This window comes from Sinocyclocheilus grahami, unplaced genomic scaffold (genome assembly GCF_001515645.1).
Source record: "Sinocyclocheilus grahami isolate Dianchi unplaced genomic scaffold, SAMN03320097.WGS_v1.1 scaffold754.1, whole genome shotgun sequence".
NCBI classification, from domain to species: domain Eukaryota; kingdom Metazoa; phylum Chordata; class Actinopteri; order Cypriniformes; family Cyprinidae; genus Sinocyclocheilus; species Sinocyclocheilus grahami.
This window is the reverse complement of record NW_015505933.1, coordinates 12953-38181: the sequence shown is the minus strand read 5'-3', so window position 1 is coordinate 38181 and position 25229 is coordinate 12953. Positions and strand designations below refer to the sequence as shown.

General features: G+C 37.8%; 1 protein-coding gene across 1 annotated transcript; it reads left to right on the top strand.

Annotated features, from left to right (window-relative positions):
• The first annotated feature begins 7641 nt into the window (after nucleotides 1–7641).
• LOC107561037 (tumor necrosis factor alpha-induced protein 2-like) lies at nucleotides 7642–24447 on the top strand. The gene is made up of 17 exons (XM_016245369.1): nucleotides 7642–7722; nucleotides 16401–16604; nucleotides 16697–16855; nucleotides 17229–17859; nucleotides 17959–18101; nucleotides 18504–18707; nucleotides 18800–18958; nucleotides 19325–19955; nucleotides 20054–20168; nucleotides 20414–20536; nucleotides 20614–20708; nucleotides 20795–20887; nucleotides 21179–21305; nucleotides 21876–22001; nucleotides 22340–22495; nucleotides 23401–23522; nucleotides 23735–24447. The coding sequence occupies exons 1-17, from the start codon at nucleotides 7695–7697 to the stop codon at nucleotides 23892–23894; spliced, it is 3276 nt and encodes a 1091-aa protein (XP_016100855.1). The 5' UTR covers nucleotides 7642–7694; the 3' UTR covers nucleotides 23895–24447.
• Nucleotides 24448–25229: the final 782 nt, after the last annotated feature.

Genomic DNA, 25229 nt, shown 5'->3' with positions numbered 1-25229 from the left:
TTGATGAAATTACTAAGAAGTCATGCTGACCTCAATTTCTTCTTCCAAATAACCTGTATTCCTTTTACTTTCATCACAATGACTACATAGGGAAGCCTGGTTTAATTGCAGGCTTAATTCTCTTGCTTTCTCTTTCTTTTTAGTTTTTCCAACTGATTAAGAAAAATCATACTTCAACCAGTTTACAATCATGTGACTGCAAGTAGCACATGCTATACAAACATACTAACTAAACTAGTTTAAAAAAACTTTGCTTGCCTAACATTATTGTGCCATTTGGACAGAGGGAGTGACTGGAGGTGACAGAGGAGGCATAATGAGCACATTTACATTACAAGCTTGCAGATGAGCCTAGGGGAGCCTGATTAGGAAATGCCCTCTGGTTACCGAGGCGATTATTATTCTTATTGAGTCGCAGGATTTCCAAATACAGACTCCCGGGTTCTCTTGGAAAAGTCGTGCAGTCTGTGAAGAGACAGAATCCGCGGGGCAATAACAGCTAACGAGGCACAGAGCGCCCTGAATGCATCTAAAAGTCCCAAGAGACCCAGCCATTGCAGACGTCCAGTACTTATTCAAACAAGGAGCTCTATAATACTTGGGGGAAACCTAGCCGTTAGATAACCGTTAGCATTCCCAGTTCAGTGCTTTTAAGAGCACTTTTTACACTACTGTTCAAAAGTTTGGGGTCGGTACGATTTCTTTAAAGGGGTCATCGGATGCGACATGCACTTTTACAAGTTGTTTGAACTGAAATGTGTGTTGGCAGTGTGTGTACACAACCACCCTATAATGATAAAGATCCACCCAGTGTTTTTTTTATCTTGTTAAATCATTTCCCCTTTCTCATATCAAGCCATTCTCAGATGCCTGTCTGTGTGACGTCACACAGACCCAGGCCCTCCCACGATTGTTGATTGACAGTAGCGTTTTACCTTAGACCCGCCCTGAGTGAGCTGTCAACAGTCCGCCATTGTTTCGACGCTGGAGCAGATGTAGACAAGAATGACTCCTAAGCGAAAGTGCTTTGTTGCTGGATGTAATAATGAACATAGCAGTCGTCGTTTACTCTCGACATCTGAGCCACTGAAGACGCACTAGATTACGTTTGTTTTTGAAGGAAATGCATCCTCCGTTCTACCTAAATGCATCTATGTTCGCGCTAATCATTCGTGATCCAGCTTCACCTACAGAAGAAGTGAATATAAGGTTCTTTAATGAATCTTTGCAAATCGCCTTTCCTAATAGCGTGCTAGTTAGCAAGTTCCGCGGCTAAAGTAAACAGTATCATGAGAACGGCTCATTACCCCACAGAAGAGAGGGGCGGGGTGAGCACTGAGCAGAGCTCATTAGCATTTAAAGGAACATGGGACTAAAACGGCTTGCTGAAAACAGAGCTGATTTTGACAGGGTAAAAAGGGTGTTGTTTTACACTACCATTGAGAAATTTTAACCAAAGTATGTTATTGACTTTTCATTAAGACCCTAAAGAATCATATCAACTTGTGGAAAATGGGCATCCAATGACCCCTTTAAAGAAATTAGTACTTTGCTTTTCAGCAAGGATGCATTAAATTGATTCAAAAGTGACAGTAAAGACATTTATAATAGGCTACATAAGATTTATGTTTCACATGGGCTAAATGCTGTTCTTTAGTACTTTATATTCGTCAAAGAATCTTAGGACAAATGGATCCCAGTTTCCACAAAAACATGAAGCAGCACAGCTGTGACCATTGATAATAATAATAAATGTTTCTTGAACAGCAAATCAGCATGTTAGTATGATTTTTGAAGGATCATGTGACACTGAAGACTGGTAGCCCAATCTCATGAATGTGCATTTCAACGGCACGTTTTTCTGTTTCTATTTGGTGTACTATTTATATGCAAAAATTAACTTTGGCATGCATATGATAAGCAATTGGTTTAGCGGTGTGGGGTAGGTGCGTATTATATGTACGCCAAAATGTATATTATATGCACGCCAACAAGTGCGTATCACATGCACACAAAAACTGCGTATTATATACACATCAAACACGTGTATATCGTATGCATGCCAAAGAATGTTTCTGCGTATTATAGCACGTAAAATAAAATATAAATTGTGCAACTGATACGCATTTTCATGAGACCAGGCTCAGACTGGACTATGATGCTAATGCTAAAAATTTTGCTTTGCCATTACAGGAATAAATTACATTTAAAAATATTTAAAAAAAGAAAATAGTCTTCGATTTGGAGTTCTGATGTGAATTCAGTATCATTTGTGTGATGCAGCATGGTGGTCACCAAGAGATATGTGTAGAATAAAATAGCCTTTTCTTAGTGAGTAAGCTTTCTGGACTTGGGATCAATTGGACAAATTACTTCACAGAATTGCATTTAATGACAACATTAGATGATCAATATAATTGTTATGGACTTTTCTTGAAATTTCAATCCACTAGCCTATAGTAATCATTGTGTTTTCACTCTTACCTGTCTTGCTAAGTGCCTGCATTTTATTGTTAGTTACTTCAATCACCTTAGCCTGAATAGCCTATAATTATGGAAGCCCATTATTGTCACAGAAGAAAAAAATCATGCTATGGTAAATCCTAATTATGACATAAAATGCCAGAATTATGACATAAAAGTCAGAATGGAGATAAAATGGCAAGTTCTGTCACAAAACTCTAGATGGCGCAGGCTGATGTGTCATTAATGCAAACTGATGATCTTCACAACATTAAACTACTTGGCACAAGCTGATTGGTTCATGTTGCATACACAGCTAATGAGCTTGCTGCTTTGCATTTAAATGGCTGGTTAGCATTCACTAGAGCATTTCGCAGCACACTTTCAGAGTTCCTCTAAAACCCTCCACCTTCCCCTGCTCCACCTGTATAGATCTGCTATGGGTTATTATATATGCTACTTGTGCAGCAGCAGTATGTCTTAATACTCACAGCTCTAAATCTGTGTATACTGTATGTATTAGCAGTAGCAAGTTCCTGTACTTGCTTCGCAGCAGCAGCAATAATCTACAACAACAGCAATAACCAACAGCAGCAGCAATTCAGCAGCGTAGCATTTCTATTCCGCCAAGACCAAATACATTAACATGGTCATATCCATTACCATGCTAAAATCTTTAGAGAGTTGTCATAATAGAAATGTCATAATTTAGATTGTCATAATTTAGTTTTTTTTTTTACCTCATCAGTAATTATGACTTAGTATTTCATAATTTAGTTTTTATTTGATATCATATTCTTAATTAAAAATTAATCCTAATTATGATTAACCATCATTATGGATAAATTAGGAATTATGTCGTAATATTTAACTTATGTCAATTTTGACTTTTTACGTCATAATTATGACAAAGTATGCCATCATTTTGAATTGTATTTCATATTCATGAGTTAGCATCTAATAATTTCGACATTTTGTCATACTTTTGACTTTTTAATCTCATAATTATGACTTGGTATCTAATAATCTAAACGTTTTACTTCAGATTTCTGAATTTCTATCTTATATTTTTTTTCTTACTCATTTTTGGGTTTCCATATGTAACAGTTCAAACTGCTAATACTGCAATAAAACTGCCCTAATTTTCCACTGCAGCATAAAGAAAGACTGGGATGAGCCTAATGTAAAGTAAGTGACCAGATCCAACACCCAAACATCTCTCTCTCTCTCTAACTTCCACTGTGTCAGCAGCTCCGAGCTGACAGTGACACCACCATCCTCCACTCTGAGAGAAAGAGAGGCATTGTGCCCAGCCATTATCAATGAGCATGATGCATCATAAACATTGTGACCTCTCATGTGAGGGGCTTTTATCATGCGGGTATTACAGCTCATTGTTTATTATGTGCTGATTAACTACAGTTCACTGATGTAAAGTTTGAACTGCCCTGTGCTTAGTTTTACTGAATCTGCACTTGTAGTGTACTTCAAATAGGCTATTCTATTTTTTCAAAAGCTGTACTTGCAGATAATAAAATATTAATAAAATAAACTTTACGTACTAAAGCATGTGTAAAGCATCTTTCAACAATATTCTTATAAGTACTGTTTTTAAGTGAGCTAAATTACACTACTTTCTGACAAGGATTTGCAAAACAATTAATGTGTTGAATATGACTACATCATCATCATCCTCCAAACAATGTGAAGTCAGTGTACATTCATTTTATTCATCAAGCACCCACTGTATTGTGGCAAGTGCCCTTAAATATCACTGTTTTATTCTGTAAGCTGCTACTGTTGATGGCGTGTTTGCTGGTGAACGTGAATGAACAGATGATGAGAACAAATGCAGATTAGCCCGAAATCATTAGAGCCCCCCCCCCCCCCCCTTCACTCGTGCCCCCTCAAAAATAATGAGCGCATGATACCCCTGACACTACAATACAAAATTATTTGTCAAATAAATGAAACATGATGAAACATTAATTTTAGTTGAAATTGTTATAGATTACTTCTAGGGATCGCAGTGATACATGACATGGTGAAAAATGACTGAATGAATAATACTGAAAGTAGGTCAAGATGAATTTTAAAAGTGTGTCCCCTAAAAACACAAGTGGCCCCTGTCTGTATGGAATAGTGTATTACTATAACTTTTTGTAAAAAAAAATGTTTTGTAATTTTAATTGTAAAAATTACAAACACTTTGGCATGACTTGTTTTACTAAAGCACTTCAACACTGTTTATGCAAACTTGTTTTGATCGTAATTACAAGTTCAATGTTATTTTGAAGTGAACTAGTGACCTCATGTGGTATGACAAAATAAAATAAAAATACACTTTTTATCCACTAGATGTCACTGTTTAATTGATACTGTGGAGTTTGGTTAATTCAGCAACAACTGGATATTTCTTATTTTCTTTGTTATATAGGCTTGTACACTACTATTCAAAAGTTTGGGGTGGGCAAGATCTTTACATTTTTTGACAAAAAATACATTAAAGACATTGATATTTAAAAAAAATGATTACAGTTTAAAATTATTGTTTTGTACTGTCATGTATTTTATAAAGCTATTTATTTCTGTAATGCCAAAACGGAATTTTCAGCAGCCATTACTCCAATCAGTATTACATGATTCTTCATGAGAAATCATTTTAATATGCTGATTTGGTGCACAAGAAATTATCATTGATAATATGAATTATTATATCAGTGTTGAAAACTTTTAATATTTTTGTGGAAACCGTGATGTTCTTTTTTCAGGATTATTTAAGGAATAGAAAGAACAACATTCAAAAATTCTAAAGAAATCTTTTATAAAATTATAAATGTCTTTGCGGTCACGTTTGACCTACTTGATCCATTTTTCCTGAGTAAAAGTACATAAAAAAAAAATCAGCCTTTATACAAAAATACACTCTAAAAAATGCTGGGTTAATATGGAGCGATTGAGTTGTTTTCAACCAACAGTTGGGTTAAATGTTTAAACCAACCTTCTGGGCAGTAACCCAATCGCATTTTTGTCCATATGTTACCCAGGGCTGGGTTGTATTTAACCCAGCATTTTTGGAGACTGCTGCTAACCCAATGGAGAGTTTGAATAAACTGAATTATAATACAGTGCACACTGAACACAGTTTTACAATCACTCAAATCAAACGTGCAGTTTTCAGTTCAGATTTATTTCAAGAGACTTTCAAGTAGCCTATAAGTCTTGGAACAGGGCATTTGAGCAGAAGAGAGGGCCTCAAAATATTAAGGTAATGGACAGACAGCACTGTTGAGATCCAATTAAACGTGTATTCTGCATTTCCTCCTCTAAAGAGACAGATCAAAAGAAAATGGTCACTAAAAGAAAAGATGACAAAGAAAAATTTTTGTCATTCATCTTGAGCTAAATTTCCATGACACCATGCATGAAGAGTAACATTGCATAGTTTCCCACTACACAAGCATGCTTTATATTTACAGTTTGACTGTAAAAAAATGGGTCAGAAATCATTCTTTCATCATTATTCTCCCTTATAATGTAGTTGTCATGTTGTCAAGTGGAGGAGTCAGAAACTATTGTAAAAAGAAATACTGTGACATAATTGCTATGTAAACAGCATGGAACCCTCAACTTCATTCCTTTAAAAACTGATATGTTTGCATCTGTTTATGTTAAAAATAAAAGGAAAATAAATAACACGTTAATTCCACTAGATGTCACTGTCCAACTGATGCAATATTTAGTTGAGTGCATTCATTATCAACTGGCCATCTCATTTATTTACTTTTCTAAATACAGTCCAGAGCTGCCAAGAAATAACTGTACCTGACATATTCAGGATAAATGACAATTCGGATGGACAAAATAATGCAATGCCAAATATAAATGTTTATTTTTTAAAAGTACAAAAATAGTTTTTAGCTGCATTAACTCTTTATATTCTACCCTGTTGGATGTATACATTAATTTCATAATCATAATCCCCCATTATAGCTACTACAGAACGTAATGTGTTACCCACATTTGAATGTACATCCACTTGGAGAACATCTGGAGGCAGCTGTGAGAGGATTTCTGGAGAAACCATGCGGTTTCCGAGAAACTGTAATGCTGCAGGCATAGGCAATGACACAGAGATGGGGGAAACTAGGACACGCTTCATTTGGTTGTGTGGCCTGAAGCTGGGGGATCAGCTGATCTATTTGGAGGCGAGCAAGAGAGAAACCATGTGGCTTATAAGAAAACACGGTGACCGAAGAGCTCCATGAATACAAATGGGTAAACATTTTTAAAGAAATTCCATGGTAAGAGTAGATCTATTTGGCTTGTAAATGTCATTTTAAACTAAAGAACATAAGGGCTGAGAATCTAGCCTTTGCTGACAATGTCCTTTCCCTATACAGCAACTAAATATAATGACTTGCAATTTATCAAAGAGAGACTTGTTGCAACTAGAGATTGCATTGTATCCATATAACCAAAACTAAAATACAAGTAAACTTACTATATAGATTCAGTCACACAGCTAAAATTACAAATGCAATCTCATTCAATTCTCCTTCTCATCTGACTATTGAAAGTTTGCTATTATGTTTTCCATTGTTGATGTCAACAAAATGATGTCTACATTAGATTGCAACACAAACTCACAATAGCCTACATTTGTGGTATAATTGTAATGCTACTTGCAATGGAACAACCCACAGGCTCCAAAGGCGGACCAAAATCCATTGCGCGCGCACACACACACACACACACACACACACACTAAACGCCTGAGTTAAAAACAACCCAGTTTTTGTAATTTAGCCAACCCAGTGCTGATTCAAAAAGGGACATTTGGTATCAATACTTATGCTTGATGCCTAAACAAGAATATGTAAATGGCATCGTTAGACTCGAACTGGACTTCTGTTCTCTACAAAACAGACATGAGCCATGTCAGAAGAATTATCATCCTTATCATCATTCATAATATAATTAACACTCAGGAAGTAGGTTAGATCTAGCAATCAAGATAGAAAAATTAAAGCTACGCTGTTTGCAAACAGAAACATTAGGAGTCAAAACATAGGGTGCAGATTCTCTCCACTAGATCACATGATGCAGCAGCGTGTCTGGACTACGTCATCATCAGCCTATAAAAGAAGCTGTGAGAAACTATAGTCTCTCACACCACTGAAAGCTAAAGGAGAGTACTTGGGACACACTTTGGCTGCCTTCAGTTCTGAATGATGCCCTTTAGCAAAGCGAGAAAAGGTAAGACAATCTATAGCATGACATATATTGTCTTGTTCTGCAAATGTTGACTGGCTGTTTAGAGTCTGAGATGAAAAGCTGCAAGTAGAATTAAAAGGCGCATGTCCTAAAAGGTTGAAAACCCCTGAATTAGAGACCTGCTCTCCCGCGAGACCTGACGCAACAGAGTGGGACAAGATGGGCGATGATGCTTTAATAACAAATATTTATCGGGAACGTGTATGCTGGGATTTCATAAATTTCATGGAGAAAAAAAGTAATGTAACTAGTAATGTAACTAATTACTAATTACTTTTGAAATAAAGTAATCAGAACGGTAACGTGATTACTTTTAAAAGGAGTAATCAGTAATTTGATTACATTATCAGAGTAACTTTGCCCAACACTGGTGATGGGAGGGTGTGTGTGCTTGTGTGTGTTTGTATTTGTGCTCACATGTGTATGAATAGCCCACCCCCCCAAAAATAATCAAACAATAATCAAAGTTGTATTGGCATGTCGAGCATTTACAGGCTATTATACAAAAGCTGGGCCGCGCCCGCAGCCAGATTATTTTGATAGAGGCTGGTTCTGAAAAAGATCTGTCATGACAGCAACAGTTACTCACAATCAGAATATGTGAGCGGAGCACGGAGTGCTACGGTGTGATTTTGACTGGAGCGAGGAGTGGATTTTTTTAAGTCAGAGCGTGCATGGTTTTCATTCGCTCCATGAGCTCTCCACCACTGCTCCATCACGAGTACAATTCATGCCAACGACCTTTAACAAGAATTCACATATTTAGCTAGCTTGATAGAGAAGGATCAGCAGTGTTGGGGGTAACGCATAACAAGTAAAGCGAGTTACGTAATCAGATTACTTTTTTAAAGTAACTAGTAAAGTAACACATTACTTTTTAATTTACAAGAGAATATTTTAGTTACTTTTTCAAATAAGTAACGCAAGTTACTTTTTTTTCAACTTATTGATTGAGAGCTCTCCTGTCCCCATGTTGAGTGAAATCAGAAGACGTTACTGTAGTTTTAAAATAAATATGAATATGCATTAATTCATCTCACTCACAAAAAAAAAACACAGATTCAGTATTCCTCAAAATTTATAAAAATAATGCAACTCAGAATATGATGCAAACCTGCAATAATTAAATGTTAAACAACACAAATATGCTTTATGTATTTAATCCCATTCTATTAACCAATGTCTTTGCTTCTGACCTTCGATGATCCAGTTCAACCCTACTAATAAGCAAAAATTACTCTAGACAAACATTTGTGTGTCTTTTGTTATTGCTGAAGTGTGTTGAAATGTCTTCTTCTGCATTCTACTGTACAGACGTTAATTTACTTTCCCTTCAGTCTGAGGCTTATTCATTTCATTTTTGGTGTGAAAATTATATTATAAAATTATAATTATAATAATATATAAAATTATACTATATTTGCCAAAAATAGAATTTTTATTTTAAAAACAAACAAGCAAGCCCTGTCCAAATTTTAAAAGTAACGTAACGCATTACTTTCCATAAAAAGTAACTAAGTAACGTAATTAGTTACTTTTTATATGGAGTAACGCAATATTGTAATGCATTACTTTTAAAAGTAACTTTCCCCAACACTTAGGATCACTAATATCAGAAAGAATGTGACGGCTATGATGATGGCAATAGACATGAACGGGAAGTTATTGTTCTATAATTTATTAATAATTTAATTTCATTAACTTATAGTTCTCAAGGAGTTTGTTTGTTTGTTCCTTCTAGATATTGAATATTTTCAGCAGAAAGCATGATTTAAGTACTACAACACTTATTCACACGCAATCGCTCTCTCAATAATGCATTCAAACAAATGTAATCTTAAAGTGCTACTTCATCTGTATCTGATTTTGAATGAGCAGAAATCTGTAAGAAATGCATCGATCCGTAGGTAAAATAACTGATGAAAACGTTTCGATTTTCATCACAAACAAAATTTGCACAACAAAAAGCAGCAATTATACCTTTTAATGCTGACACCATGTTAGCTTGTCACATGGTAGGAAAAAGTTTTCACACTAGTGTTCCAATAAGCCACTTTGAAACTCTCCTGTTATTTTATTTTTTAATATACGTTATGAACAGAACTGTGATATTTAAAACCTACTGAAATACTTCAGACGCTGAAGCGGTGTTTTTGATATCAGTTAGCGCGGAGTGGAGCGGGAGTGGGAAATGGTAAACCCAGAGCGGAGCTGGAGCAGAGTGATTATTAAATGCTGAGAGCGCGGAGGAGAAATTGTTGCTGCTCCACTCCGCTCACATACTCTGCTGGACACCACCACACAAATGTGGCTTTTTGTTAATGACTGTCCTACTACAGGATTTCTAGTTGCATTTTTCATCAATTCATTTCTTAAATTATCCTTCGACTATGTTCTGGCCAAGCGGCAACCTCCCCCTCTCTCTCGTGAAGCCAACAAGGAAGTGACTTAAACTGTAATTCATCAACTGGCCGCTAGAGGCTGGCTGCAAAAGGGAGTCAATCCCATACTCCCCATGTTATAATGCCCAACTTTACAGCAGAAAAAAAACGTTTACAGCCTGGTTCAAAAAAAGATTTTGGTCTATATAGCTAATTTTGCCCTTCATGACAACTGAATTTTTTTATAACTCATCCGTTTAAATTATATTAACCTGCATAATTAAGGGCGTGGCCACTTGAGTGACAGGTGGATTGCCGCTGCTGTCACCACTGTCGAGCTAGGTGGGCGTGGCTTCAGCAACCTGTTCCCGCCTCTTTGCCCATTTTCGATTATCCGGGAGTAACGCGCGGTGACGCACTGCCAAGATGGCGACGGCCGCCTCCGCCTACTTTTGAGTTTCAAAAACGCTCCTCGGAAATCTACGGATGACGTCACGGACACTACGTTCATGTTTTTATAAAGTCTATGGTTCTGGCCCACCATCTAGTGGCAACATTTTTTTTGGCCTGATGCCAAACTTACTTGCGACTCCTGTCTTAAAGAGACAGCAACTTAAATAAACCTGCTGCTGTCTGTCACAAATTTTTTTTAAACACTAACCAGTGGTGTTTTAAAGTTAATTAGATTAAGCTCACACCCAAAGCGCGCACATAGAGCCACAAGAGCGTGCGACTACAGAATGAAGTTGTGTTGAGCCTTATTGTGCGGAAAAGGCCAAATACACACAAAATTACGTCAAAATGCCCGTCTTGATGTGTATTCACGTAAACAGTCGATTTATACTAAACATTGTCGGTATATAGACTATTAAGAGAATGTAAACAGTTGAGAAACAAAACTTATGATTAACAGTTAGATCCGTGCATGAGGTCTTAAAGAGACAGCAACTTAAATAAACCTGCTGCTGTCTGTCACTAATTTTTTTTTAAACACTAACCAGTGGTGTTTTAAAGTTAATTAGATTATTCACTGTCTGTGGTATTTCTGTACCTGAATATTACTGTTATACCTACCCGAAAAACTAAAAGCACAATTAATTTTATTTGTATCTTGTTACTGTATTTGTTTGTGCCATTGCTTGTCATTTATCTATTCTTATTTTATTACTGACTCTTTACTTGTCTTTTTTAGTTCAAATTAATTCAATTTTGAGTTTGAAATCAAAGTTCTTTTGAAGTATCTTCCTCACAATATAAATATGAATCAACAACATTATAAATTGAAAAACAAATACACTGGGTGACAAAACATTTAGGTTGGATGATTGTAGTCTAAACAAATACCCTAACTCTCCCCTCAAAATAACCCCCCCTTCACTGGCAGAAACACTGTGGCAGGTGTCGACATGTAGTTCCGTTATGATACGTAATCAGAGGGTGGGGAGATGGGGGGATTCCCCCGGTCTATCTCTGCATCAGCTAAATGATTTTTATATTCACAGTGAATAGGAGTTAAAACTCCAACCCGGGTGACACTACTCCAATAACAGACCATGCAAAATACCCAAAGATATTTAAAATATTGCAAAGTAACGTTGCAACCTTGCAAACAATAATAAAATCAGAGAAGGACTTTAATTGTAAGCGACACGAGCATACGCAAAACAAAGGGAATATCTCGGTTACGTATGTAACCTTGGTTCCCTGAAAAGGGAACAAGATGCTGCGATGTCGTCATCGCTATGGGAACACATCCAGTGTGACGAATGTCTGAAGCCCTTATACCATCACGCCAATTTATTGGCCAATAGCACTTAGCACCACCCCGAGCATACGTCACGTTTTTTCATCAGATTTTTCACTATGACGAAGGAAGTGCTATCGAAGGTATGGAACGGCCAGCATCGCAGCACCTCGTTCCCTATTCAGGGAACCAAGGTTACATACGTAACCGAGATGTTCCCTCTCATAGGTTCACTTCAATGCTGCGATGACGTCATCGCTATGGGAATGCTATACCATCACTCCTGACGTACGTAAGATAGCTGGAAGACCGAGGAAAGAGTCTGCTCAAGCGGAAGAGACCCGGGAGCCAAGAGCCATCCTCACATCCAGACAAGTAGAACTTGATGAAAGTACTAGATGGCTAACCTTCCACAGCACGTCCCATCAAAGGCCCTTTAAATAGAGCCTGAGAAGAAGCCATTGCTTTCATAGAATGAGCACGCACCTCTAGAGGGGAAGTCACACCGCGCACCTCATAGGCTAGAGATCTAGTCACTATCTGACCCCACATAGCAGGGGAGAAGGCCTCCAACCAATTGCTTAAAGCGAAACGGAGTCGAAGCAGCCTTAGGATTAACTAGGCCTAGGAAGCAGTAAGACTTAACCAGCCTCGGGGCAAAGTCCAAACAAGAGGAGCTGACAGAGCCTGCAGATCCTCAGTCCTCTAAGAGAGGATAGGATTACCAAAAACTGCTTAAGGTTTAAAGGTTATCTGACAGACTTAAACGGCTCAAATGGATGGCTTGCCAGGCCTTCCAACCGAAAAATCTGTGCTGGGCGGAAAGGCCTAAGCCGTCTCGTCCCTGCATGAAACAGGAAACCAGAGGGTGACATCCCGCTGAAACACCTCTATGTGTAATGCTCAGCAAATATGGCAGCCACATAAACCTGCGGCAGGTCCCTACAGGGTAATGGACTGGGTCCAGATTGTGTCTACTTAAGGGCATACAGCATCTCGTGGAGGGAGCCCTAGAATTAAGAATAGTGTCGGTAATCTCAACCAAGAGACTGAAACACATTACAACTCCGCTCAGGGTCACACCCATTAGTTCCAAAAATCCTGATGGGGATGTCCAAATCATGCCCCGAGCCCGAGTCAGCAGGTCGTGTCTGAGGGGAACCTCCCAAGGGGGTCGGCTAACAGACTGACCAATTCTGAGAACCACGTACGAGTGGGCCAAAACGGCACCACCAACAACAGACGTTCACTCTGACCAACCTTACTCTGAACAGAATCGTTTGGGAGCAAACGGGTCGACAGGAAGGCATAAGACTGGTCCTGGGCCATTCTTGAGCTAGAGTGTCCACACCCAGAGGCGACGGAGGAGACAAGGAAGCCAGAGCGGGCAATGCGCATGCTCCAAGCAAACAAATCAACTTCTACTTGGCTGAACCTCTGCCATTTGAGACTCCCCACCTGAGGGTGCACTCTCCATTCTCCAGCCTCCAAACTCTGTCTCAAGAGTAAGTCCACTCCTGAGTTCAGGTGACCCGGGACATGAACTGCTCTGATCGCCAGGAACCTGGTCTGCATCCAAAGAAGAACACGTCTCACCAACCTGGACAGGGGGCAAGAGCATAATCCTCTCTGACAATCCATGTATGAGACCACAGCCGTGTTGTCAGTCCTTGACCTAATGTGATAACCACTCAATTGGGTAAGAACTATTTGAGTGCCAGAAACGCTGCTCCAAACAGTTTGTGTGATAGAGCTAATATCAGCCAATCGTCAAGGTAACTCAAAACTCAGACACCCCGCCACAACAGGGCCAGAGACATCCATTCACCTTGCGTTCAAGGCCAGTTCAATGGAAGAATACAGTATTGGCAAGCTTTATTCTAAAAGCAAACCTGAGGAACTTCCTGTGTCTCTTGATGATCTGGATGCAGAACTACGCATCCTTAGATCGATGGTCACAAACCAATCTCCGGTTCAGATAGAGACATGATGTACTTCTGCGTCAGCATCTTGAAATTGCTTACTCCAAGCACAAGGTTAGATGACGCAAATTCAATCAACCCATAGAAGCTGGATGGTGTAACAATACGACAGCCTGATCCTCCCTCATGAGGCCACGAGATACCTGAATTGTGGGAAAAACCTCTGAAACAGGAACGGATACTAAAATTAGGCATGCCAGCACCAACCACAGAGTGGGGACTTGGATGTCAACATAGACCCTGCACCAATGGCTTTAGGGCTATCCTCTCGATCTCCAAAGCTAAGGCATGGAGAACTCCAAAGCTAAGGCATGGAGAACTGTCAAAATCAGTCCGAATCACAACAAGGGGTGGAACAGCTGATAGAGAGGCAAACACACTTGTAGGTTGCCCACATTCAAACACACCTCCAGCTCAATGCAACAGCGGAGCTGAAAAGAACAGAGCAATTAGTCAAGCAAACCACTGCTTGGTAGCATGAAGCACCCAACATCTCAAGTGCACAATAATTTATGCTGCAGTCACATAATGCAGCCAGTCATGTGACGCGAGTGTTGATAGCAAAAGCGCCGCATCAATCACATGAAGAAGGCTGACCATGGTGAGCATTAATAGCTTGCCATAAGAGATACTCTTAAGGCCCTTTCACACGGGATGCGGCACACGTGAACTCATTCACACAGTAGCTCAGCTCAGTGCATCTCAGTTGGGATGAGAAGAATAATGATTAGTTATGCAAATAGTGTTGGTAGCTTGAAGTGTCAAAAACCATGTTGCATGACAAATGTGTGTTGCAAAACTTCCCAGAGCCAGCTCATAGCACAGAGTCAACTATTTGTTCCAGCTCAAAACAGCATTGGAGCTGAAAGAATAATTATTATTAGCTGGGCAGACTAGTGTTTGGTAGCATGAAGCGCCAAAAATCATAGCGCACGGCAAATGTCAGCTGTGGAGTCCGTGCTTAAAAACAGTCACATGAACAAGAGTTGGAAGCGTAAGCGCCAAATCAATGTACGTGCCTTAAAGGGTTAGTTCACCCCAAAATAAAAATTAGGCTGCGTTTCACTCACCCCCGAGGCATCCTAGGTGTATATGACTTTCTTCTTTCAGACGAATCCAGTCGGAGTTATATAACAAATTGTCTTTGATCTTTCAAGCTCTATCGTTGTACTCAGCGGGTGTTGCATTCCTTCGGTTCAAAAGACGTGAAATAAAACGCACACTTCCACAAAAAAAAGTGTCTCACACAGCTTCGGGGAGTGAACAAAGGCCTCCTGTAGCGAATCGATGCGTTTTTGTAAGAAAAATATCCATATTCAAAACGTAATAATCACTTGAATCTAGCTTGCGCTCACTGTTGTAAAATGGAAGCAGTTCCGGTGGAATGATGTATGAGGTCAGCTTTGCGCATGCGCAGCTCAGAAGTGACGCACGCGGAGAGATCAACCTTATACGTCATGCTCCCGGAACTGCTTCTGTATACAACTGTTGGCGCAAGCTAGATTCAAGTGATTATTACGTTTTGAATATGGATATTTTTCTTACAAAAACGCATCGATTCGCTACAGGAGGCTTTTGTTCACCCCCCGGAGCCGTGTGAGGCACTTTTTTTTTGTGGAAGGGTGCTTTTTATTTCACGTCATTTGAACTGAAGGAATGCAACACCCACTGAGCATGATAGAGCTTGAAAGATCAAAGACAATTTTTAATATAACTCCGACTGGATTCGTCTGAAAGAAGAAAGTCATATACACCTAGGATGACTTGAGGGTGAGTAATTTATGGGCTAAATATCATTTTTGGGTGAACTAACCCTTTAATTAATGCAGTGCAGGAGTAGAGACAGGAAAAACCCTGCTCACTCTGCAGCCCGAGTCACTATGGCATTAGGTGTAAAACAGCTTGCCATAGGAATTTACTCTAGATATGTGAGCTCGCCCACTGATTTGTTCCAGCTCAAAGCATCAGCGGAGCTGAAAGAAAAATTAACAGCCGGCCAGACGGCTTGGTAGCATGAAGCGCCAAGACCATAATGCATGACAAACATCCGCTGCAGGACTCCTAGAGTCTGTGCCTAAAAGCAGTACAAGAAATATGCGTCTAAAAACAGTACACGAACAAGAGTTGGAAGCGTAAGCGCCACAGCAGGTAATGTTAGAGACTGTTATAGCTTGCTATAAGAAATACTCTGAAACACGTGAGCTCTTCCACCCACACATTTTTCCGCTTGGGTGAGCGCTTCGCTGACAACTTACCTCACACATTAAATCTGCCACAGACCAGCAAATCACTGAGAACACGCATCAATCCTGATGACTCATAGCAACAGAACGGAGGCGAGAAAGCTGCGCAGAATCCCCTCGCCAGGAAGCAACTGCAACTGGTATTAGAAAAATATCCATATTCAAAACGTAATAATCACTTTAATGTAGCTTGCACTCACTGTTGTACAGCCCCCCACCCCCCCCATCCCAATATTCAGATATGAGGATTTATTTATTTTATAAGATTAATATTTTAACTGATATGTTTCTGATTACTTTCTGCTTTCAGAAGACCTTGAAGAAAATAAGAAATCTGAACAAATCTGTGAAGAAATCATTGGCATTGAAGGCACAGCTGATGAAGAGCCCAAAGAACAATGTCAGAAACAAAAGCACAAATTGAAAATGGCAAAAAATATGAAAATGACAAGCCTTATAAAACACAGAAAGAATTCAAAATCTGAAGCTGCTCTCACCCCCGAAACACTGCTAGGTAAAATAGCACAATGGGTTGTAAATTGTAATGCTTGTAAATGAAAGAAAACAAGTTTCTTATCATCCTCTAATTTCTGATTTATACTTTAGAAGTGGACCTTGATACCATTGAAGGCATAGCAGATTCCCCTGGTGATCCTCAAGTGAAATGTCAGAAACAAAAAATCAGAATCAAAATATCAGAAAAAATTAAAATTCTTGACTTCAAGAAATGGCAGAAGAATTCAAAATCCCCTGGAACTCCATCAGGTATAGTATAGTTGATAGAAAAAATGCACTGTAAACATAATACAAAAAGTAAATATTTCCCAGATATTATTTTAATCATTTATTTTACAATTAGAACAATTGACAATATTAATGCAATTCATAAATTTTGTTTTTATTTCACGCTTGATATTTTCCTCTCAAAGTTGAAATAGATCTTTATACATGAAAATGTATAATACAGCTGCTATATTTTAGTATGGGTCTCTCGCAAAATGATCACTATATTAGAGGAACCTTGGCATCAAAAAGTTTGAAAACTCCTGCTATACCATACACATGAGAATTAGCAGGAGCTAAGGATTAATTAAAATAAATTAAGTTAATATAATGTAATTATCTTCTCATAATGCAGTGGAATTGGATTTCAATGGGAACCTTGAGCAGAACCGTTTGGCTGAAGCACAGCAACAGCTGGTGAAAGCTGAGGAACGTCTCTTCGTTTCAAAAGAAGGGGCCAGGGCAGAAGATGAGGAAGACAAGCTGCATATGGACTATGAGATCTTTGTTTTGCACCTGAGATTGGCCATCAATGACTCTTTCAGTGAGGACAACCAGGAGACACTCAAGAGTGCTTTGACTTCAATACTTAAAGAGGAGGCACAGGACAGACGCTGGATGGAAGTGGCCGTGGATCAACGTCCAGTATGGAGGCCCACAAGGTGCAGACAGATTCATGACACATTACTCCAGACTACCGTGGAGGAACGAATGAAGAATGCAGATGAACAGGAGAATAAAGCAGACATGCTGTCTACCTCCTTGAAGAGAGAGGTGTTCCGAATGGGCAAACAAGTGCAGAAGGATCTGCTCACAGTGGTCCGAAATCTGAGAGAGCGTTACCCACCAGACTTTGACATCTGCAGAACGTATGCTCAGCTCTACCATAAAGCCTTTTCCACCAGACTTCAAGAGCTCGCCAGATCCAAAATCAGTTCTGAGGATTGTTTCTATATATTAAGTTGGATTGTGGAGTACTACCCAAGGTAAGGGCCAGTAAACAACATTAATCTTTCAAAAGCATGACGTTTTACATAAATTTTCAGTTTTTTAAATGTTAATGTTCTTTAATGTTTTTTTCTTAGAGATGTATTGAAGCATAAAGAACTAGAGGAGCACATCAACAGTTCATCACTTGGACCTCTGTTACCTGAAGAAGACTTTAAGAGATTAGAGGAACAGTACTTCTCTTACAAAGAGGTGATTCAGTACACGACTGACATTATTAGCAAATGGTTTTATTTATATACAGTGGGGAAAAAAAGTATTTAGTCAGCCACCAATTGTGCAAGTTCTCCCACTTAAAAAGATGAGAGAGGCCTGTAATTTTCATCATAGGTATACCTCAACTATGAGAGACAAAATGAGAAAAAAAAATCCAGAAAATCACATTGTAGGATTTTTAAAGAATTTATTTGCAAATTAAGGTGGAAAATAAGTATTTGGTCAATAACAAAATTTCATCTCAATACTTTGTTATATACACTTTGTTGGCAATGACAGAGGTCAAACATTTTCTGTAAGTCTTCACAAGGTTTTCACACACTCCCAATATTCAGATATGAGGATTTATTTATTTTATAAGATTAATATTTTAACTGATATGTTTCTGATTACTTTCTGCTTTCAGAAGACCTTGAAGAAAATAAGAAATCTGAACAAATCTGTGAAGAAATCATTGGCATTGAAGGCACAGCTGATGAAGAGCCCAAAGAACAATGTCAGAAACAAAAGCACAAATTGAAAATGGCAAAAAATATGAAAATGAAAAGCCTTATAAAACACAGAAAGAATTCAAAATCTGAAGCTGCTCTCACCCCCGAAACACTGTTAGGTAAAATAGCACAATGGGTTGTAAATTGTAATGCTTGTAAATGAAAGAAAACAAGTTTCTTATCATCCTCTAATTTCTGATTTATACTTTAGAAGTGGACCTTGATACCATTGAAGGCATAGCAGATTCCCCTGGTGATCCTCAAGTGAAATGTCAGAAACAAAAAATCAGAATCAAAATATCAGAAAAAATTAAACAACTTGACTTCAAGAAATGGCAGAAGAATTCAAAATCCCCTGAAACTCCAACAGGTATAGTATAGTTAGAAAAAAAATTCACTGTAAGCATAATACAAAGAGTAAACATTTTCCAGATATCATTTTAATAATTTGTTTTACCATTAGAACAACGACAATATAAAGGCAATTCATACATTTAGTCTTTATTTAAGACTTGATGTTCAAAGTTTGCATGAAAATGTACACAGTAATACAAATGTATAATGCAGCTGCTACATATATTTTATTATGGGTCTCTCGCAATATGATCACTATATTAGAGGATCGTTGGCATCAAAAATTAAAACTCCTTCTATACCATACACATGAGAATTAGCACAAGCTAAGGGTTAATTTTCAGAAGTTAATATAATGTAATTGTCCTCTCATATAATGCAGTGGAGCTAGATTTCAATGGGAACCTTGAGCAGAACCGTTTGGCAGAAGCACAGCAGCAGCTGTTGGAAGCGGAGGAATGTCTCTTCAGTTCTAAAGAAGTGACCAGGGCAGAAGATGAGGAAGACAAGCTGCATACGGACTATGAGATCTTTATTTTGCGACTGAGATTGGTCATCCATGACTCTTTCAGTGAGGACAACCAGGAGACACTCAAGAGTGCTTTGACTTCAATACTTAAAGAGGAGGCACAGGACAGACGCTGGGCAGAAGTGGCCGTGGATCAGCGACCAATATGGAGGCCCGCAAGGTGCAGAAAGATCCATGACACATTACTCCAGAATATCGTGGAGCAACGAATGAAGAATGCAGATGAACAGGAGAATAAAGCAGACAACCTGTCTACCTCCTTGAAGAAAGAGGTTTGCCGAATGGGCAAACAAGTGCAGAAAGACCTGCTCAGAGTGGTCCGAAATCTGAGAGAGTGTTACCCACCAGATTTTGACATCTGCCAAACGTATGCTCAGCTCTACCATCAAGCATTTTCCACCAGACTCCAAGAGCTTGCCAGATCCAATATCAGTTTAGAGGAATGCCTCTATATATTGAGTTGGATTGTGGATTACTACCCAAAGTAAGGGCTAGTAAACAACATTACTCTTTCAAAAGCATGCTGTTTTACATACATTTCCAGTTTCAGAAATGTTAATGTTCTTTAATGATTTTTCTTAGAGATGTACTGAAGCATAAAGAACTAGAGGAGCACATCAACAATTCATCACTTGGACCTCTGTTACCTGAAGAGGATCTTAAGAGATTAGAGAAACAGTACTTCTCTTACAAAGAGGTGATTCAGAACATGACTGACGTTATAGCATCTGTAGCATGTTAGGATTCAAAAGAGGCTCCCATTTGCAGAATTAGATTTTATTCTGCAAATAAAATGTTGATTTTTTTTTTTTTTTTGCTTTTGACTGGACATGCTGCTCATATCTGGTGTAGATACAGTGTTAGTTAAGGTTCCTCTCTCTCATATCAGTTAATCCTGCATGTTTTAGTTTATAATTCCTGTTGCTTATTTTCTCTCATCAGAATGAGCTCAGAAAGTGGTTATCCAATGCTTTTGAGAAAGAAGTGAAAAAATGGAGTGATGACATCGAACCAGAGCTGATGGATGGATACTACTTCAGTAACTTTGCTGTAGATGTTTTACCAGTAGGTTATGAGCTCTACTGACTCTTACTTTAATTATACATGTTGGGATCCTTAAACAGAGTCAACATTTTTTATAGCTTGTTGATGGGGCTGTAAAAGATGTCAACACACTTTTGAGCTGTGAATGTAAAGCCTGGAGTCTTCTAAACCAGCTGGACAGCTTTCTTCTGAGGTAGCTAACTAGTAACTATCATTGTCACATTCTCACATATGTAAAATCATAAGATTGACATGCTTTCTCCTTTTTTTCAATGGCAGCTATAAGACAAGTCTGGAGGAACTTATCAAAAGAAAACAAGAAAACATTCCTAAAACTCTCAGTGCTAATCTGGTTAATATTTACCAGTTTAGGTGAGTTTGAATGATTGACTGAGAAATCTGTTTTCTACCTTGTTGCAGCAGTTCTAAGAAGTGTACATTTTTTAATTTTTTAAATATGCGGTTACAATATAATGTAATTATTAAAAAATATATTATAAATTATACAATACAATGTATTTTGTTGCTCATATTTGAATTAAAATCATTCAAATATAATTTTATTTTTATAAAAATTACAGCTCTCAACTGTTAACATGTTAACAAGTCTACTGTCATTATTATAATAAAATTGTACCAACCATTATTTCTTTATATCTTCAGGGATTATGTACAAAAACCAGAGCATCCTTTCTCAGAGGACACCAGAACAGCTTGCCTGTCCACATTAGCAGATCTCAAAAAAATTTGTTACAAATACTTCCTCGGTCTAATTCACACAGAACTAAAGGTAAAGAACAAAAAATTATGTGCAGTTACAATAACTGTTTACCAGGAGATACTGTCCTAATCAATATTTTCCATCTTAATTTTATATGTTAGATGATCAATGAGGAAGTGTTTAGTATACAGTAGTTTAGCCAGGTATCAGAATGTAGAAGTCAGCATTTGATAGATACTACAGCAATTTAACAAACTTGGATTTAGCCAAGCAGTTACTGTATCAACATCTTGTTGGACAGCATATCAATCAATGGTTATGATGAAATGTTAGCTTGAAAGGTCTAACATCTATTGGCTCAACCAGTGGCGGAGTGGTGGTCAAAGAAATCATACTTTTTTAAACCTTTAACTTCAAATTTCAAATCTCAGATTTTTAGAGCTAGGTTGTGGAAAGGGTTAAGAAATGGCTTGGCTTTTGATTTTATTATAGGAATGTTGTTCCAGGGCCAACACAGAAGTCCTCACTTAGAGAAATCACATACTGTGCTGTACTTCCATGTTTGCAATGCTTCTTTTAATATTAACTTCTTAAATCAATTCTTACATTTTGGAAATAACCACAATGTTTATTACACAGCCGCTGTACCATAATCTGTGGACTCAAGTTTGGTTTGCTGGACATTGTGAGGTTGTGGAGGAGCTGGTGAAGGCGCTTGAGAATAACATAGACAATTTCAAAGAGCTAAAGCCTGTCTGCAGAGAGGTCAGAACCAATTTTGCAGCATATCGTTTCTGACAGAACTGTAACATATTGTAAATCAGGGGTTCTCAAACAAGGGGGCAAGGGCTCACTGGAGGGCCTCAGCAAACTTACAAGGGAGTCTCAAGATAACATATTTAAATAAATAAAAAAATAAAATAAAATAAAAAAGTGTCTTAACTGGAAAAATAACTTGCTGGGCCTTCTAATATTGTTGTAGGCAATGGGGGCCCTTGGAAAAGGTCGAGAACCACAGTTGTAAACCGATGTATAATCTTACATTGGTTACTATTATTTTACAATTATAGATATATGAAGAGTGTGTGTCTATATGTTTATAGGAGCTACTGGCTGAGCTGCATGAAGAAGTAATGGTTGAGTATGTGAGGCGAATGATGAAGAGAAAACTGAAACTGAAAGACAAAGAGCAGCAAGAAGCAGCTGCTGAGTTCATCTGCCACGACAGCAATACAATCTGCTCTGTGTTTGCCAAAGTGGTGAGATCACATACAGACCCACACATGTATGCATATGAACATACTTTCATATAGATTTTTTGAGAAATTTAGCATTACATATCATATTCATCAATGGATCCTCTGCAGTGGATGGGTGCCGTCAGAATGAGAGTCCAAACAGCTGATAAAAAAAATCACAATAATTCATAAGTAATCCACATGACTCCAGTAGCATCAATTAATGTCTTGTAAAGCAAAAGGCTGCATGTTTGTAATAAACAAATTCATCATTAAGGCATTTTAACTTCAAACCAGGCTCAAAAAAAGAGTCCTCTATCCATAATATTGCTTTCTCAACTGAATCAGGAGAGAAATATGCACGGATCAAGCACCATTTACAAGTGAAAACAGTTCTAAACACATATGTCAATGGACTTTGAGAGGATGACAAGGGATGGACCTTTTCACTGGAGGAAGCATTATGCTGAATTATGGACTCATATTTTGATCAGAAGAAATGATTTAAAATTACATTCACTGCAGAGGATTCATGGGTGAGCAAATTATCATTACATTTTCATTTTTGCGTGAACTATTCCCTTGATCATTCTTTTATCTCTATTTAGTTATTTTAACATTTTTATCATAGCTGTTCACATTGGGAAACTTAAAACAATAATTAAAGCCCCAGAAGCGTAGAGTGTTGTATAGGGTTAATTAAGAGTTCAAATAGTTTGGAAAATTGAAAACATTTGTGTTTGATATGCTGACAGGAACATACAGTAGTGTAGTACTATTATTTTAAACACAATATGACATTGAGTCACAGACAAAATATGGCTCTATTCAGTGTAATCGTTACATTGTTCTCTTTGCTTGAATTGTGGGAAAGCAGAGGGAAATTATGATGTAACATTAAAACTGAGTACCATTCTCTTCCCTAGGGATCCAGAGAGGAATGGCTCGGTCAAATACTGCCAAAATTATCAGAGATTCTGAGACTGCAGGATCCTGGGAGTTTGCAACTTGAGATAGTTACTCTGGCAAGAGACTATCCTGACATTAGGTGAGTCTGTTAGATAGCAGCTGGCAAGATGCAGTTATTTTACCTTAGAGAAAGCAACTATAGTAAGATATCTTATTTTCAGTCTCATTCTTTATACAAATATCTACAGTTTTGCCATTAGCCAAATGAAAGATGAGTTTAGAATTTGATTATTAATCTTAGAGTGTGTGTGCCTTGTTTCATCAATGTTCTTTGTTGTCATTCTTCACTAGTAAGCAGCATGTTCTTGCTCTCCTAAACCTGAAGACCAACCTTTCAAGCTCAGATCTGCGCAGGATCAAAGTGTGTCTGAGTGAAAACAGAGGCACGCTGGACACAGAGTCCCCTACTTCCTTCTTTTCTAAAGTACTCGTCAAACGAAAAATCATCTGAATGCCCTGTTACATCTGTAGCTAATGTGAAACAACTGTGATTCACACTGTAATAGATAATCAGTATTGTTATGTAATATCATGTTTATTATTAAGGAAACTCACGATTTTATTCTGATTTTACATTCTCTAGAAGTGCTCGTCATATGGAAAGTCATCTGAATTCCTTTACTATTAATTGCGAATGTTAAACAACTATGAAACATACAGTACTGTGAAACAAAATCAGTATTATCCATCCATTTTCCATGTCCTCTGCATGGTCGGGGTTGGAGTCTATCCCAGCGGGGTACGCACAGTATAATCAGTATTATTTTACGTAATATGTATTATATGATTGTTACAGTTTTTCTCAACTGATTTTACACTGTTCTCTAAAATTAAAGTCGAGAACAGTGTATTTTGAAAGTTGTATTTAATCAATAGCATTTTTGAATATGGCTAAGTTTTTTAGAGCACTGAATTTGTGTAAAACCAGTTGAGAAAACCTGTGAAATGCCAACAGTCTAAATGGTCAAATCAAATGGAAAAAGGTGTATATATATTTATTCTAATATAAAGTGTTTTAGCTTTATTTGAATGCATGTTCGCAGCTCTGAAAATAAACGTTTATTTTCAAAAATTATTTAAACATTCTGATATAATGCACTTATTGTTTCACTTAATGATTATGCAGCATGCCTTGATTCACAATGCACAATACAGTACAGTAAATGTCATTTTAAACTAAAGAGATCCAGAGCTGCTCAGAAAATAGGCTTTTTTTACATTTGCTGTCAATGTAGGTGTATTTCATGTACCTATCGTAGCTGAATAAAATGTTTACATTTGTCAAAAACAAAAGATCCATTATTGCAACTAGAAACTGAATTGTATCACTTTAACAAAAACCATAAAACTGGTTCATTTATTTTACATCATTTTACATTTTAACATGAGAAAGGCAAAACATTTTGATCTCATTCAGTTCTCTTAATAAATTATTCTCCTGACATTTTGGCTAATGAAAGTTTGCTATTGTGTTTTTCAGTGTTAATGGTAAAATGTTGTTTGCATCAGACTGCAGTATAAACTCAAGTTCCAGTAAAATGTTAGGAAGCGAGTATAGTGAGATGGAGAGTTTAACTAATACTAATACTTGTTTCTGGTATTTAGATTAATATTTTATGTTAGGAAGGTTTTGTTTATGATGCTATGTTGTCGGTCAATTGTGTATCCTAGTCCCACCTTTCGACGCCCCCTAAGGGTCTGGCTGCAGACATGCACATGCACTCTTATTAGACTGAACATTGCACAAGTGACGTCACTTGCAATCTTTTTTTAATAAAATATCTCA